This window comes from Hippocampus bargibanti, linkage group LG19 (genome assembly GCF_051943395.1).
Source record: "Hippocampus bargibanti isolate YZ-2025 linkage group LG19, ASM5194339v1, whole genome shotgun sequence".
NCBI classification, from domain to species: domain Eukaryota; kingdom Metazoa; phylum Chordata; class Actinopteri; order Syngnathiformes; family Syngnathidae; genus Hippocampus; species Hippocampus bargibanti.
The window spans coordinates 7133533-7152467 of NC_142752.1; the positions used below are offsets into that span (position 1 = coordinate 7133533).

General features: G+C 43.1%; 1 protein-coding gene and 1 long non-coding RNA gene across 2 annotated transcripts in view; both read left to right on the forward strand.

The window, feature by feature from the left end:
- The first annotated feature begins 63 nt into the window (after positions 1-63).
- LOC148883825 (uncharacterized) lies at positions 64-2874 on the forward strand. Its single transcript, XR_016118544.1, has 3 exons — positions 64-327; positions 968-1062; positions 1460-2874. It is a non-coding gene; the product is annotated as an uncharacterized LOC148883825 (long non-coding RNA).
- A 9843-nt stretch (positions 2875-12717) lies between these two features.
- syne1a (spectrin repeat containing, nuclear envelope 1a) overlaps positions 12718-18935 on the forward strand; it is a 96636-nt gene continuing 90418 nt past the window's right edge. Inside the window, exons 1-2 of the mRNA XM_089022675.1 lie at positions 12718-12945; positions 15024-15085. Coding sequence (XP_088878801.1) covers positions 12816-12945; positions 15024-15085 — 192 coding nt within the window. The 5' untranslated portion in view covers positions 12718-12815. The remainder of the gene's footprint in view (positions 12946-15023; positions 15086-18935) is intronic.

Genomic DNA, 18935 nt, shown 5'->3' on the forward strand with positions numbered 1-18935 from the left:
TTTTCACAACCCTACTTTGTTCAACTGAAAGGTCGGCGCTGTTGGACAGTCTGCGGCTAGAAGGATGCATGGCTTGAGGAGCCTGCGATGAGAAGAAAGTAGCAGCGATGCGTATGAGGAACTGTCGCGGCTTGGAATTGAAGCAGATTTGCGTGGGACAGGAGATGTGAGACGATCTCTTTTTGGATGTTACAGCTTTGTGTTTGCTTTCAACATTTAGCTTGTAGCAGACGTGCACATTCCACCATGACGTCCCTGATCCACCGGTGAAAAGGACGCTTTGATCCCCTCCTCTTACATCTAGAACTGCTTCATGCAACAAAGAAGGTGCTGAAAGTGCTTAAGATTGAATGACTGTGTCTTTTGTGTTCTGTCATATTATTAGTTATTTAGGTTTTTTTTTTTTTTTTTACTTCAAGATGGCGCCACGGGAGTAGCTGCCTTGACAGCAGCTCCTGTATTTTGTGTTTCTACTTCTTTCCTTCCTTTGCTCTTCCTTTCATAACTTTGCTGCTGTGCCATGTAAAATTCTCCACTGCGAGACTAATAAAGGATAATCCACTCCAATAAGTGGACTTGAATGAACGGGGTGACGAGCCTGTCCTGATAACCGGTATCGTCTAATCCCATCCATCTGAAATTCATCATAGCAGACTTGTGGAAAGACTCTTGTCATCGTATTGGCATGAAGCTCGTGCTGCAAAGGCCGCACTACTTATGTCCAACACCTAACATGGTCTGCAGAAACCGTCTCTCTTTTTGGCATCAAGTCAATTTCACCACAACTTTATAATAAGGTCGGGTAAATTGCTGAGCACACAGAAGTGGGGATTAACACAGCAGCCGTTTTGCTTTTAGCTCCGCATAAGCGTTTATTCGATAAGCAAACAGACGCTTGCCTGATAGGATACCCTCAGAAGGAAAACTCCTTGCGTTGACTCCTTGTTTGATTTGACCTCTGCTGCAGTAACAACTCATTTCTGCTCGGCTGCATCTGCTTGTTCGTGAGGGGCTCTCAACGCTCGAGGTCACCCTGAGCCCGTCTGCATGGGAATGAACGAGGTATGCGCCCTCCAGCCAAATACATCAAGATGACAAGCAAACAATAGAATGTCATTTGTCATCATTTTATTTACTAGTACACCCGTACATGCAGTTTTACTTATTTCTGGGAAAATATTTTTTTTTGTACTTTTTATCGTCAAATATTATATGTATGGGAGTGATGCACCACCTGATTTTCATCCTATCTCAGATGGATCTTTACTATAACCCCAGAAATGAAGCAGGGGTGTCACTGCATAATTATTATACTCATTATCCATACCAGTGGCCTGGCGTATAAAGCAAAAAAAACCTATAAAGCACAGAATAATGTTTGATTTAGATTAAAGTGTAGATTTGCATTTGAAAGAGCTCAGTTTTACACTCACAAAGGAAATTACTATATTTTTTACAGTAAAAAGTGAGACCAAAGAGCAGCCGATGCTACCTGGCCTCCGATTGGTCCGAAGTAACAGCCTCTTCGGTTGGACAGCAGATGGCAGCGCATGCCAACCAGGAAGCGTTCCTGCCTGTACACACACACACACACACACACACACACACACACACACACACACACACACACACACACACACACACACACACACACACACACACACACACACACACACACACACACACACACACACACACACAAGTGCTCTGCTTACATCATCAGCATCAGCACCAGCAGCAGGGGTAGGAGGTGCCCCCTTCGAATCTTGAGTTTTTGCAAGAGAGATTAACTGAGTGGAAATAACAACAAATATATTTCTACATGCGGGTTAGCGCGCCGTTGTCGAGCTGAGAGACAACGCCGGGTACCCGCAGGATGAGCTGCATGGCTGCGCCGCACCACTCCGGAGATTCGCCTCATGACATTGCCAATGTGATGCAGAGACTGCAAGGTAGGTATTAATTGCTTACTCACAGCACGCCGGCTCGCCACTTGCGGCACGTTTAGAGGTAACCTGATACATTAGCGTGACACAGCAAAAAAAAAGGCAAACATGACTGGAAATGTGTCTTTTTCTTGCCGCAGTTGCTCTAATAACAAATATGAGTTTTATTCTCGGTACAAAGTATTTTATTAGTGAGTACGGTATTTTGAGGTGCAATCCAGATACGCTATGGGGTTGCTGTCTTGACTTTTGCATCGGTTACGGTGCAAGGTCAACTTTGATTGACTTTTAGCTTCGGCAACACTAATTAAAAAGAAAAAGAGGCTGCTGGGGAATTAGAAATGGATTGTGCTTCAGCAGAAGCTTATCCACCAGGATCTATTTGACTTCAACCAATCGGGTGCAACCTTACCTAACAATAACTAGAGGCATTCCTGAGACCAAATAACTTAATTATTATAAGAATGGATTGCACCTGCTTATTTTTCCACATTAAAAAAACATTAGATAATAAATATGTCATTTCTATTGATCAGAGCTACTCAATTCTATGAAATAACTAGAAAAAATAGCAATAACAATAAGATCGCCAGGTACTGTACTCGATGTGTAATGACATGTGACTCTATTTGTGTGACATGTGCCTTCCTGTCCGAGTGTTGCACCATGGCCAGGCTTAAATATTGCATTTTTTCGTGGGGGAAGGCGGCCGCAGGAAAGGTTTAATGGTGTCATGTTTGTTTGTGACCAACGGGTGGCACTGTAGGGCCCCGCCTGCAGCTGCACATGTGTTGGCCGGTGTAATCGGTGGCAGTTAAAATGACTCCCGGCACGGCCATTTCAGTGTCTAGTCAATGTTTGTTTCACCCTGTTAGGTTTATTTCGTCTTGTCGTGTTTTACTCATGGTTTTGTTTGCTACTTTGGACATTTTTGTTCTGGTGACTTTGCTGTTTTTGATTTTTGTTCTGACTGACTTTATTTAATACAATTTGTTAAATACACCTTGCTCCTTCCTCTTGCCTGCTTTTTTTTGCGGTCCACCACCACCGCCACCACGACCACCCTACAAATCCTGACAAATGGCATTTCTATCAATTTCGCAGTACAGGACTGGAAGTCACAAATGTCTGTTTGGAGGTGTGTGTGGGTTGACACTTTGCACCTTTCTGTGTTGATTTCCTCACATTTCGGAGGCCTTCCGCTTCCCGTGCTTTTCAAAGACAAGTGAGATACTGTGATTAAGACGCTAAGTGCAAATGAAAGGGGCTCATGCGTAGCCCAGCACAGCGGTGGTGCGAAACTGTTACATTATTGATGTGGACATGTGTAACGCCACCCCCTCTTCCCTTTGCCAAAATGCACCCTAATTTGTCAGGCGTTCCCAGCCTGTTTAGAGTACAGTCTTCATCGACACTGGAGTCTCATTTAGAGTCTTCAGGGGCAGTAAATAATATGCGTTGTCAATAATTCAGCAGCGTAAGTGTAGCTTGTTCAGAAAAATGTCTGACATAATTACTCTATTAACTCGGGCACACATGAGGAGCCTTATGGCTTTTTAATTATTGTCTGATGCGATGACTGACATTTCTTTTGGGTTACAATGTCCATATATATCCGCACACATATTGGCAAAAGTTGTTCTATTATACCAGTATTCCTGATATCAGGAGCATATAGCATGAAATAAGCCATATAACCCCCTGGGGGGTGGGGGGTTATTTTGGAAGCGTTCAACAGTCATGCTATGCAACGTGAAAACAATGCCAACTTTTGGCCTATTTTTTTGCAGAGTCCAATGCCCACACACACATGGAGCTTCCTTTATCTCTTTTTTTTCTGTACCTCTCTGCACTGCAACAGCAATTAGTGACACCATATGGCAAAGAACGGCGAGGCCACTTTGAACACCTACCAGGCTGAACTCCTCCATATGCTGAGGAATGTTGCCTGGTTTTGTGTCTTTTGTTCAGTGATGGGGAGGTAGGGGCTCATCTATTCTCTTTTTAATTTCTCCATCGTTTTCTGTCCCGGTGGGTGGCGCAGGCATTCAATTTCCGCCACTAGCTCGGAGCGACGTCTGCCCGCCCGCCTGCCTGCCTGTCAGGCAGATAAAGTTTACCGCAGTCTCATTTAGTCGTTCGTAAAGGACGTCTCGCCGTCTATTCAGGCTGTGACGGCTTGTTGCGTAAAGAAGATTGACTCCGTTCGAGTCAATTCTGCAGTGTTGAGAGCTGCTTGCTGTTGCTGGCATGAAAGCTGCAGAGGAGGGAAGTGTGAGGGCATGAGTATATTTGCAATTTGCTTGGAGGAAAATGACCGCATAGTTACTCCAACAGAGCTAAATCATGCACATTTTGAAATAAAAATCTTTGTTAACCGCTTATAAAGCACTCATTCAAATACAGTACACATTGTTACCCCTTCTCTTAATTCCTCCACAAATTTATTTGGGAATTGAAAATATGACGTAGAACACCATTCCCAAGTTTGTTCGGGTTTTGTTTTTTCGTGCTTGGGTGCCAATAATACGCTGGCCATGGCCTCTGGCAATCTTTTTTCTTTTCCACAAGGGGCAGCATTTCCCTTATTTCCATGTTAGAGCTTTGTTCCAGCTTCAGCTGTTGTTAAACCACTATATAAATCAATATGTATTGTATTTTGTACAGCTGCCCCCATTTCAAGCTCAGATAACTTCAGGCCCATTGAATTCAGGAATTAACTTTTTTTCCGATGGGAATAACTTTTTTCTGATGAAAGAAGAGAGTCTCAGGCTTCTTACGCTGCATTGAATGTTTGTGTAGTCCTAAAACTCAATATTCTGTGGGTCCTAGAATTCGAGTGACAATGAAAAAAAAAACCCTGGCACTGGAGTGGACACGTTTTTGCACATCTGGCAGTGAATGAGTTAATACACCCAGTGATTGACTGCCAACACGTCCCCCTATAAAAATAAACAGTAGACCAACAACCGGCAATGACGACAAACACTCAATAAAGGAAACTATACTTTTCCAGACAACTGAAAAATATACTGTATATAGTTCGAGTTGTTTCCCCAATACATAATGCAGTGTTTTTGAATCATAATAATTTTTTATACCATATTTTCTGGTGTATAAGGTGCACCCAAAAGCCTTAATTTTATTCAAAAGATGACCCTGCGTTTTATACAGCGGCGTGCCTTATATGTGAAGTCATATTGAGCCAGAACAGGTCCTAAAACTCAATATTCTGTGGATCCTGGAATAGGAGTGACAATGACAAAAACCCTGGCACTGGAGTGGACACATTTTTGCACGTCTGGCTGTGAATGAGTGAAGGGACAGAAGAATAGCGGAAACTTGCATGACCTATTTTATACCCCCAATTAATTTTCTTGCCTGATAATAGGTTTAACAAAGAAATAATTCAGCTACACTTCTGTCTTTGTTCATGCCCACCCTCCTTAATGTTTTATGAAGTAATACTTATTGCACAAACCCACTAACAAACACAACAATGAAAACCTCCCGGGCACAGTTACAATGCAACAAAAAGAAAAAAATGAAGCAGAGGAGGAAAGCCTCCCCAGCCAAATTCTTAAGCCTCAGATTGCTGACTGAACTGAAACAGTCCACCCGCCCTCTTGGCACGCGGCCATTGTGCCATGCGGTTGCCAAGGGCGACGTGACGCTTCGGCCTCAGTCATCGAAAGACCGAGCAGACGGTCACCTTGAGCCGTGCCAGCCCAGCTCGGTTGTTTTCGGGACATTGCCTATTTATCGCCACGCCGCTTCACACGCAGGCGGCAACACAAACAACCAAAAATGGCTCTGATGTATCTTTTAGGCCTTAATTGTTCCACTGCGCGTGAGGCGGTTTTGCCGAGGTCACCAATGCATCCAAAATGAAGCCACGTGGACTTGTGATATGGCCCGTGTTGCTAATTGTGAGTTTTTGCTGCCTTGGTTAATTTTTTTCCGTTTATTTTCAACTCCAAAGGCTGATTAATTTCCAAGTTGTACTCATTCCAAAAGTATTTTTCTCCTCTTCACAGTTGCGATAGTTCTGGGAGCAAGTATTGTGGTAACTTAACATACAGACGATGCTGCCACCAGTGGTGGACCGTCAAGGCCTGTAAAGCCTTCTCTGCTGACCTAAAAATATCGAATTAACGGTCTGATGTTAATTATTATTTTTTTCCATGAATTCTTAAATAATTCCAAATTGTCTTTCAGCTTCCTTTCATTACTTTAGCCGTGTTGCGCTGCTTCCAGATGTGTGCTTTCGTATTTAAGCATTTAATCAATCACATTTCAGTCATCATTTGTTACCAGGGTCAGACATCTACCTGGACGTCTTCACAATAGGTTCTGCAGGCCCTGCCGCATAAAAGGTGTCAAATCAATCTGTTGCTCAAACCAATTAGATTTCGAGTTGGCAACCAAAAAGGGGTATTAACCACTTCTCGAAGCCGCTGGTCAACTATGATTGGTTAGTCACTCGTTAATCATATTTTGCAAAAACTGCCGCTAGTGATGAGCGTACTTGCCAGAGCTAGCACACTGTATCTGTAGCAGGCTGCATAAGCAAATATATTGGTGTGTTGATTTAATAGCAGTTTTGTCAACCCACAATGGCTGAAGGTGGAGAAGAAATGGATTTAATTAAAGATTTACTGTTCAAGCCATTTTCAAGAAGACTTTTCAAGAACATGAAATCATGAAAAAAGGTAGGGCAGTTATTTCCTGGTTAAGTGTACCCTCTAGTGGCTGCCACCATACCTCGATTAATGCAGTTGCATGATATCAATCTGGACCCTTCCCCACCCCTTCCCTTAAAAGGGTCATCAGGCTTGTCGGATTCACATTCTCCTTTAGCATGCGCATTCGCATTGTGTAGAATCCAATGGAGTGTTTCACTGACATTTCATGCTACTTATCAGATTGGAATCTCTTTGAGCTTGACGGCCATTCAAGGCTGGAGACACAAGAACGCGACTCTTGGGACACCAAGCACACACACCAAGGGAGTCACAGAATAGACCTTTCACCTTCCTATGTATAATATAACAATTGCAACAATCAATTGACATGTATGCTCGAACACTAATATGATGTGAGTGATGGGCTTAATGACATCAGATTTAAGTTTCATACTTTTTGGGCCGTTTTGCTTACAAGGGTTCTCATGCGGATCAAGTTGCCTTTGATCTTCCCCACGTGAGTTAAAATGACATTTCCAAGCCAAACTGATGCAGTGATACAGTTCCCCCTGATTTTCTTGTTATCGACAATGTTGTGTGTCAGATGGGGGCACCAGATCTTTTTGATGCACGTGAAAGTACAATGTGCTTGTTAGATAGCATTCTGGCACTCCATCTGGTTCCACTCTTACTCTCAGACTTTGCTTGACTCACACGCTCGCTCTTATCTTCCCCGCCCAGGCATCTCCTTCCCCCTTTTTATTTTTTGACTGGCAGTGTGTGATTGGATGGTTAGAAATTTGGCCTCTGGCGCTTTATTGAACAAGTTTTTTTTTTTAAATAGAGGTGGCGCCCTGACCTCTGAGTTGACTAGATAACGTCCTGGTTCCAGCATTTATGACTTTGTGGCACATAAAGTCATTCTTGGTCTTTTTATAAATCCTTTCTTGTCCTGTGCAAAGGTCCTAGGCCACATTTTGTTCTTTGAATGACCTTTTTTTTCACAGATGTTATTTTGACAGTCTTCTTTTCTTTTCGGCTTTTCCCTTTTGGGGTCACCACAGCGAATCAGTGTCCTCCATCTTTAGAGGTTCGATTCACTTCTTTGTTTTGTCCAAGCTTTTGCGTCGGTTGCCCTTCGTATTTATCCCGACTTGGGACCGGCACAATAAGACACCAGCTTGTGTCCTCTTGTGGCTACGGAACAAGCAACGCTATGAACTTAATAAAGATGACGAGGCTTGATATTTCTCATTGGCCATGCAAAATTAAATAACTAAATAAAGAATGAATGCATGAATGAATGAATGACATTTGTCAATGTAATTTTTGTGTCGAAAACACAGCAAGTGTCCGCATGCAAAGGTGTTTCTTTTTGGCTAACAAATGTCAACCGAAAGAGTGTCAAGTGTTATGGGGTTATGTAAATCATAATACAGGAACAAGTGTAAAACAATATATACAGTTGGAAGGATGAAGAAAAAAAATGGCTCATGCATCGGATTCGGGCAATACTTTCAGTCTGATGCTACAAAATATTAATCCCTCCATCTTTCTATCATTTATTCATCTAACCATCCATCTATCTATCGTTTATATATCCATCCATCTATCTATCATTTAACTATCCACCTATCCGTCCATCTATCCTTATCCAATAGCAGGGACAATGTTTGCATAGACAAACAACCGTTTACACTGACAATTACACATTTGATAATTTAGTGTTCCATCAACCTACCATGCATGTTTCTATCATGTGGGAGAAGAACATTTTGTAAGAAAAATGGCGGCTCAGGAAGGTAGTGTCAGATTTTGAGAATCTATATCTAAATCTCTCTTTCACGGTAACTGAATTTACCCCAGCGGCCGCAATGATTCGGTTAGCACTGCTGACGCGGGCACTTTCACTTACTTAGTGGTCCCTGTAATATGGGCTGTGCCGCTCGCTGAACCTGGATAAAGAGCTTAGACTGTCTGACCCAGGCAAACACACACTCCCACACAAACACACAGATAAACACACACTCCATTATATTCCTGGATAGAGCAACGGAATAAATATAAATATACATATAGATGTACATTGCTTCTTGAATACTTTCGATGCTGAATTTTCATGCTTCGTTTCAACTTCAGAGCTTTTTGCGTTTTGAAATGAGGAGTTTCCACAGCTGTATACTGATAGATGATTTTGTTGAATTGGGTGTTATGTGCACGTGTGTGTGTGTTTTGCAGGTGGGGAAAATGGTCTAAATGACTTTATTGTTAGCCAACATTTGGACATCATTTGTCAATGATTCCTCAGCGCATCTGCTGAAGTAAAGGAAATGGCAGTGCTTGTTTTTGGCAATCACATTTGCTTGTTATGTCCCCAACACCTCTTTAATGCGTGTGCAATGAATTCTGAAATGTAATTAGCCATGTTAATGGGCTGCCGTTTTGGATATCCGCCTCTTGCACTTCCGCGTTGGGGGGCACAAATGAAGTGGGATGGCGAGTGTACAGGCTGAATGGGTTGAGTGGAGGTGGTTAGTGTTTTTTTTTAATGACATTTTTGTGCTGTAAGAGCTGCGGCAGGAAGTGTCGCGAATAGCCTTTTTTTTTAAATGAGGCATTGTGGGGTTGAAAGAGAAGAGCCGGAATGTGGAGGCGAGCATAAAGACGTCCCCCAATTTGTGTAATCACTTTGTAGAGTGGATAACAAACATGTGCCCGGACACCCTTTTAACATGATAGCTCGAATGGGCTTAATCCATTAATGTTCCACTGGAGAGAATGACGCATTAGCACCATGGAGGCTTTTCGTATAGCATTATTTTTGTTCTAGTGACACTCTGCGATTGTGACTAACGCCATTCACACCCACATCATCTGTGAGTCACTTTACACGAGTGTAGCTGTACACCAGTGTGTCCTGTCCTTTATTAACTCATTCACTGCCAGACGTGCAAAAAATGTGTCCACTGCAGTGCCAGGTTTTTGTCATTGTCACTTGAATTCCAGGACCCACAGTATATTGAGTTTTGGGACTACAAAGAAACCTTACAATAGAAACCTTACACTCTCTTCTTTCATAAGAAAAAAAAGTTAATTCCTAAATTACATGGGTCTGGAGTTATATGAGCTTGAAATGAGGGTGGCTGTGCAAAATACAATGCAATACATGCGTATTGGTTTATGTAGCGCTTCAACAACACCTGAAGCTGGAACAAAGCGTGTACATGGACAAAAGGGAAATGCTGCTGCCTTGTAGAAAAGAAAAAAACATTGTTAGAGGCCATGGATGGCGCTTTATCGGCACCCATTTGGGAATGGCGCCCTACGTCTCATTTTCAATTCCTGAATAAATTTGTGAATGGCAGTAAATGAGTAAATGGATAAAAGTCTGCTAGCTTAACGATAACAACAATAACAATCTTTTGGGTATTTTTCTTCTATATGATCCTATTCTTTTTTGTGTGTGTGGTCCACATGCTTCCAAACTGAATATTTATATAACCTCGATAATGTTGAACAAGTGCCTTTTGCTGCTAAGAATTCCATTCCAAACAACCCCTGGGTGGAATAATTTCAATGCGAGCAGTAGTCCCTACAGTACAGAATCTACAGTAGTCCCCCCTTCCTCCTGATGCCCCGTTTCCCCCTTAAGGAACCCTTTTGTTCTTTTCTTTAATAGTCGAAAAGAGGCTGTGTCTCTCGTCCTCACAAAGCATTGCCTCCCTGCAGACGTTAACTGCACCGACCCACGTTGAACTCCCACAACCTCGGGGAAAGGCTCGGCTATCCGCTGGGCTGTCCATTAGGGATCCAGAACCAGCAACCAGCTGAGCTTCGAGTTTGTTTTGACCATCTTCCTCCCATCTTTTCTCTCCCAATAGACGTCCCACTTTCTTGTTGGGATTTCATCCCGGGGTTTTTTTTTCCTTCTTATCAGTTCAAGTCTTTGGGAATTTCTCCATTCCAGCACACTGGAGCAGTTCTCTGACAGGGTATGTAACCTTTGAAGACACTTCCCCGAAGTTTATTCTTGATTCTTTGTTGTGTTTTTGTAAAACAATCATAGTAGCAATACGTAAAAGCTTGGCCAAAACAAACATGCGGATCATACCTCTGAAGATGGGGTCCCTGATTCGCTGTGGCGACCCCTTGAAGGGAAAAGCCGAAAGGAAAAGAAGAAGAAAGAAGAATTGCTGCTGTGAATGGTTTCAGCACCGCGGACAGCTCATGTAGGAATCAAGCCTAACGTGCCATATTATTATCTCGTCTTGTGGACCTCTAACAAATCTAACTTTTTTTGGGGGGTGGGGTGTGTGGATAACCGTGAATAGTGGCTTACAGGTTGGAGGTTTGAATCCAGGTTCCCTGTGTGGCATTTCTTAATGATTTTAATGCAGTCGTGCCATTGCATTAATTACAAAATGGCATTGGATTAGCCTTTATTTGACTCACAGTCATTGACTCATAGGAGCAATTTACATTTCACAGCTAAAACATACTGTACTGTCTTTTCCAGTGTATAAGGCGCACCGGAATATAAGGTGCAACCCCAGTGAATGGTGTACTTTCAAACTTTGCTTTTATAGTGAGCTCAGTAGAGTATAGGTTCATCTCATAAAGCATCTGGGAGGTGGATGCTTAATGATGTTTGAATATATAAAATATATATCTTTCTTTGAATGTACTACCTGGACACATGGTACAAAAATACGTCAGATAGAGGTCAAGGTAAAAACAGACAGTAGCTGTGTGAATTGGCAAGACTGTGACAATCAGCAGACAGATAGCAGATGACAGCCGCTACGGGTTATTGATGACTTTTCATAATTAAAATGGCTTGCGTGTGAGGGTGGGTGAGTAAAGAGGTGGGGTGTGTGGTGGCAGAGGGGGTCACTGAAAAGAACAAAAGGAAGGGAGGGGTGAATCGTACAAGTGATAAATGGTCTTTCATCTTTATAGCTGATAGAAGGCACAGTGCGATCTGTGTAAATATTACTTTTCCTGCCTCTTAAATGAGAGAGTTCAAAGAGGAGCTTTTGTGCTTTGATATTGCATCACACTGATTGTGCTCACATGCTTGAGTGTGATTGTGGCTCCCAAAAAGAGAGGTCACATAGTGGGATAGACTGAATAAATCATTGAAAGGAATGGTTGGTATTTGAGTTTTCTGCTGGTGTTGTTCGTGATAATACTTCAAGGTAGAGTAGGCACTTGATTTTTTTTTTGCAGTGAAATCTCCTAAGATGTCGCTTATGTATGTCCTCTGTGACTGATTGGCGACCAGTACAGGGTGCACCCTGCCTCTTGCTAACTGGGATAGACTCCAGTTGACTTTGTAGTGTTAGTGGATTTTATGAAAAATGCACTTTAAATTCCTTGTTGAGGCAAAAAAAGAACAAAGAAAGACCAAGAACGCGTGGTTTCATCAACATATTCCACCCACATCTTGAATTTGTGAAGTCTTAAAGGGTTTCACTGTACATTCTGTACAACACCCTTTATTTTGCAAGTGACTCTTTTGTTTCTTTTCATCCTGGTCTCCCCAGTGAAAAAAAACACTGCATGCGAGGAGCGGATGAAAGACGATGGTCTCTGAACAGACTTAAAGTAGAAGATCAGACAGCAGAAGCTCCCTGGTGCTCGCACGCTCCCCCCCGCAGGCTGCGTGCACAAGAAAGCCGCCAGCCTGGAAGCGCCGCTTGCCGTCCGCGTGGATGAGAGCTCCAAAGACGGCTGGCGGCGTGTTATGAGGGAATTCCTGCTCTTTGCTGCCATTGTGAGCCGTGCGCTTGCTGCATGTGTGTGCGCTCGTCGCAACCGGCTCTGCGGTGCCCTTCATGACATCACCGGTTCCCGTGCTCCTGATTGGTTGTGCAATGGAGGGAAGGTCGAGCTCGGTGCCAACAGTGGGAAACGATGAGGGAGGGGCTGAAGTGTGAAGAGTGTGAGAGAAAGATTGATGCTGAGGCAAGTCGCCACTGCACTGCACTCATTTACACACGCACACTTTTTTGACACTGTTGTTCTGCTTAGCAGGAAGGAAACAAATCTGACTGTAGGAGAGAAGGACGTTAGGGAAAAAAATACATCAATTTCACAGGTGCTTTTGGCTCCCGGAAGAGTTGGCAGCAAGGGCAGGTGCAAGGACAAAGTGTAGCCCTGCTTCATTTTAGGGAGGGGGACGATGTCCTCCCAACTACCCCATGGGAGGCGCAGACCAAGGTACGATGTCGTGAGACGCGCAGAGGATGACACATCCACGAAAAAGAATATACCCTTCAACCTTGTGACTGGCTTCTACCTCTACCTCCGTGGTGAGTGTGTAAACCGCTCTGAGTGTGTGTGGATTTTCTATGTGTGTGTAGTGGTGGTACTGCAGTTTACAATGAAGTCAGGAAGTAATGTTGCAAACATAATTAGTTGGCTGCCATTCCTCATTGCCAAGCGCTGCACATATCTTAATGTTATTATTCTCTCATTCTAAGAAGAAGAAAAAAATAAAGATCACCGCTGTACAAATACTCCTGGAACTGTTTTGAGTGAGTGCCGATGGGTTAATGTGGGTTTTAAGTCCCCCCCGTGGGGACGATGTTTGTTCAGCTGCAGGGTGGATTCCTATATATTTAAAGGAGGGGTGGGGGTACAGCGGGAGCCCCATCTGTAAGGACTTAAGAGATGGCACGGTAGCAGGTTTGAGACCAACTGTGGGCGATGCTGATGTTAATTAGAAAGGGGATGCTGGAGAGATGCCAGTTTGCAGCCTAGACAGTGTTGTCGGTGCCCTTAAGCAAGGCACTGAAGCTCTAAAAGTGCACGATTAGTAAGCCATGTTGCTCATTTGTGTATGCGCGGTGTCGCTGCTTGTGCATGATCAAATTGATTTAAGACCCCAAAAAATGTTTGAGAACTGTGATAGTTTTTTTATCATACAGTATGTTGAGATTTCTTCAACGTTTGTCCTAACTTGCCTTAAGTCACATTTTAAAGGACAACCAACGTCACTTTTTTGTTTTTTAACTGACATCAGAAAAACAATGGATCATTAGAAAAGAGGCACAAAATGGCGACCTCCAGTGGCCACCTCCGCTTCCACAGGCTGATAAATTCCTCATATGGAGCTTGGACTCTTCTGGCGGCTTTTGGGTGCAACACGGTTCTCAGACTAAACATGTACAGCAAAATACATCGACGTGATGCAAGGACGCTACAATGCGTCTTTTATACGGTCAGGGGGCGGTCCTTTCATGATGTAATGTACAGACTCATCACCAACGCAAAAACAAGACTTCCTGAATATTCAGAGCGAGTCTTAAAACGTAAAATATAGCTATATGCGGCGGATTCTTATTAACTTACCCCTACTTATCAGTAGAAGTCATTTGAAGCCATTTTACAAATTATGGACACAACTTGTCCGGAGACGTCGGTTGTCCTTTAAACGCTATTGGATTGGATTAGCCTTTATTAGTCTCGCAGTGAAGAAATGTACATTTCACAGCAGCAAAGTGATGAAAATCCGCTTCAATTCCAAGCCGCGACAGTTTCACATCTGCATGCACATGAATGAATTATTTACTTTCTGACACTTCTCCATTTGCAGTTGGGAAACCACTTTAACGGGGCTTTATTAGTTCAAGATACCAACCACTGTAATTTTATCTGTATAACTTTGATTTTTAAATTATGTCAGGATTTTAAAACTCATTGAAAGACGACGGCTTATTTATCGAGATGTTTGCCCACGAGGTAAACCGATTTGTACCTCCACTTCCTTCATTTGGCGGCTATGCTTTGTTACCGCAGCAACCACAGCCGCCAGGACAACCAAGCAGGTCTTAATGATATTTCATTAAGATAAGAGGCCGGCCCGCCATTGATGAGACTAATGATACAGACCGATGCCGCCTGAGAAGCTAATCAAGTGTGTTGAAATGCCGCTCGCGGGGCTGCCTTGCTGAGCTTGCCTTTTTTTCCTCCCCTTTTGTACATATTGAATGGATGCCAGTGGGATCTCAAAGTCACCTCGTCCCACAAGCTGACTGCACCACACACGGGCGCCGATGTTCCCCCAGTCTCTCATGATCTTTCTCGAAGGTGGCCGAAATCATTCTCATTTCCCCTCCGATATTACCGCATATCAATATTTGATCAGATCAAGAGGAATTCATCCAGGAGGAACCTATTCGTCGGCTCACCGAAATGTGCCCGTCTGCATTATGAATGACAAATTAAGCAGACACCTGAGTTCCCATTGTACTTGGTGACCCGTTTGTGTTTTAATAAAATCCTCCCGAGTATTCATGAAAGTAGAGAAACTGGTCTGCGGAGAAACTAGCGGCAAGTACCGTTTTTGTTGATGACTGATGGTGACATTGTATCTTCTCATTCATAGATGAACAAGAGTCTGTGCAGAAGAGGACGTTCACCAAATGGATCAATTCTCACTTGGCCAAGGTAAGATGACGTTCGATTCCCTCTGCCAGCAGCACCAGCCTGCATTGCCGCCCCCGGCGTCACTGTAGACTAAAAGCCCCCTGCTTCATTCCAACTTCCCATTCTTCTCGCCGCTTCGTGCGCTCTGACATTTGCTCCATTTTCAAAACACATTGCTGAGCCGGTCACGGGGCCTGCATGCCAGGCAGCTCAGACCACACACGCGCTCACACACACACACACACACACACACACACACACACACACACACACACACACACACACACACACACACACACACACACACACACACACACACACACACACACACACACACACACACACACACACACACACACACACACACACACACACACACACACACACACACACACACACACACACACACACACACACACACACACACACACACACACACACACACACACACACACACACACACACACACACACACACACACACACACACACACACACACACACACACACACACACACACACACACACACACACACACACACACACACACACACACACACACACACCTCTTTTTGTTTTCTTTCTCTCACTCTCGTTTCCTCGGGAGGAAAGCTTTTACTCTCATTCTAATTACCACTTTCACATGGCGGCAATTAACAGAGTAGACTTTGTTCCTGGAAGCTAACATCCGTCATTTTAGTGTTGATAACCTAGATTAGCGTTTCATACGTAATAAGCTCAGACAAAATTCTAACTCTCACTCTAAATCTGCCCCCAATCCGGCTGCATATTAAGGGAGACTTTATTACAGAATGTCATTGTTTTAGTGTACATTTTAACCGCATCGGACCTGAATAGCAGGTATTGGATTCGCCTTTATTCGTCACGCAGTGGAGAAATTTACATTTCACAGCAGTAAAATGATGAAAGGAAGAGGAAAGTAAAGAAAGAAGTAGAAAAACAAAATACAGGAGCTGCTGGAAAGTCATCCACTCTTGCGGCGCCATCTTGAAGTCAAAAGAACAAAAAAAATCCCCAAAAACAAAATGACAAAAACAGTGCTGGCATATTCCTGCTGCCGAAAAGGCCCAACCGCTCAGCACAGTCTCCTCCTTGATGAATCGCGTTTACTCTTTCCTATTCGAATCAAGTAGCTGAGGAGACCTTGAACCTTGGTTACGCCTTGCAGAAAATGCATTTGAAAAGCACCCCGTGGGGAATAAACCTTGACGTAATATGAAATCTCATGGTTTGGGATCACGTCGGCGAAAAATTATACGCAGCCAAATATATAGAAAGCGCTTGAATTTTTAATGACACAAATCAGAAATGCATTGTTTATTTATGTACCATTTTGGCGTAAAATAGAATTTTTTTTTTTACACGGGGCACAAAAATTGAACCCCAAGTTTTATCTGGCGCCAGGTTGTTGTGTTGACACATACAATAATTGATGCATTTGTCTCTGGTTCTTTTTCATGTGGCGTGGTGATGTTCTGAATCACAAATTAGAGGCACAAAATGGAGCCAGAGAGGGTATAATGATGACAAAAGTGTCATACTCGCCATTGCACTTCTATCACAGTGTGTAACATAAAAGTATGTGACAAACCATTGAGTCAGAATCAGAATCAGAATCAGAATACCTTTATTCGTCCCGCAATGGGGAAATTTGCAGTCCACAGCAGCAATTGAAGAGGGATGGGGTTGGGGTGGGAGTGAAAGGATAGAAAACAAGATATTCTAAGCATAACAAAATAAAAATGTCAACTGTATACTGTGCAAATGTAGATGTGCAAAAAACCGTTCTATAAACAAGACTGTACATAGTGCAGAATCAAGAAATGCATTTAGATATATTGCAACAACCCATATTTACAAGTGTCCAGTTTTTTTTTTTTTTTTTTTTTTTTTTTTTTGTGTACCTAATGTTGTGGCTGATATCAATCATAGTTCCAACGAAAGCACACGTCTCCCTCTTTGGTTGATTGCCCTGGTTGCTTTCTCCTGGTGTTGCCATGGATATGCCGAATGATCATTGGAAATGCTATTTCCATCTCCCAAAAATCTGATGAACAGAAACACAATATGAATGGATTTATTTGAAATTAGGAGATGAGCCTCCTCCCCCCAAAAGAAAGTTCAAGGAAACTGCATTTAGTTGTAAGAGGCTTTTTGAGGAGAAGAAAAACGTGGACAATGAAAGAGAAAGAAGAGCTTTAACAGCTAGTTGAACTTCGCTCTCCGAGGGATAGTTCACGCCTTTAGCTATGCAGATGATTAGGCCACAACCAGTTATCACAGTTCTTTAATTCAGCGCCTTAAGCTATGTGATTAATCGTTAGGTGAGGTGAGACATGGCTCAGGAGTGGGGTAGGGTGGGGGAACCCTTTATCCACCCGCTCCCAAAATTCCACAGCTATAACTCAAGATATTTCAGCATGTGAGAACCACCAATTTACAATTTCTCTGGGAAGCCCGGAGTGGGACTTTGGAAATATTGATAAGTCCTGAGAGCCGAGAGGAGAGGCTGAGATTTTTTCCGCGCTACCATGGCGACAGGGTCAACTGCATGATGGAATGGGTAGTTTACTTTCAGAAGCACAAACCAGGCCAAAATTACACCTAGGCTGTCCGCCCGGGTGCTTACCGGTCGGCCTCGCAAGATCCATGGCTCACCCGGGTTGGGGACCTCGAAAATATTTCAAAGTGCATAGTTCCAACGGGGGGGGTGCTGAGATTTTGCCCGGGCTGTCTGCCAAATGCACTCAATACACTCGCACACTTACACAAAAGCACAAAGTACAAAATTTGGAGAATCTTTTTTAACTCATTCACTGCCATTCCAGAATTCATTCAGGAATTGAAAATATGACGTAGAGCGCCATTACCGAATTACTTAGAAATAAAATGTATTGTTATTATTTTCAACATTTAGCTTGTAGTAAGTAGACGTGCACATTCCACCATGACGTCCCTGATCCACTGCCGAAAAGGACGCTTTGATCCTCTCCTCTTTCATCTAGAACTGCTTCATGTCATCACAATGAGGGTACAACAAGTGCTGAAGAATGATTGACTCTCTGTGTGTTTGTGTTGTCATATTATTTATTTAGGTTTGTTTCCTTTCTTTCCTTTCCTCTTCCTTTCATAACTTTGCTGCTGTTTTACTTCCGGGTAGAGTGAACGCTGGCGCGAATGGCTGCCGCTGCTCACCCGCACAAAAAAAAATATCCTCTGACTGTTGTGTCCTTGAGAGTTTTGAAATGTATTATTATTATTATTATTATTTATTGCCTATTTTGGACAGCCACCCTCATTTCAAGCTCATATAACTCCAGACCCAAAACTCAATATTCCGTGGGTCCTGGAATTTGAGTGACAATGACAAAAACCCTGGCACTGGAGTGAACCCATTTTTGCATATTCCATTAATTTAAAATTAGATTTATGTGGTTTGTTGAGTGTACATACTGCACTTGTTTCTTAAAGCACCACTGTGCAACATCATTTAGCGCATATTAACCCCGTCATGTACCCTGTGACCCTATAATAACCCTATAAAGCTGTTCACTGCATTAAACGCCCTATCAAAGGGTTATTAATTCTTCTTATCCATAGGGGAAACGAATTGCCGCCTCCCCTGTTGTGACATTTGGGACGGATGTGGGGGGACTGAAGCCAACGAGTGGTGCTCCCAACTTTGCGTTCAGGCAAATCCCCTCTGAGACGGTGAAAGCTTAATTACCAAATGGCCGGCGTGGGTGGCAGAGGTCTGGTCGTCACTGATGCGTCTCTTCAGTAAACAGCTTCAATACACTAAGTGTTTTCGCTCAGATTACACTGCCAAGTGAAGCTTCCTATCTGGAAAG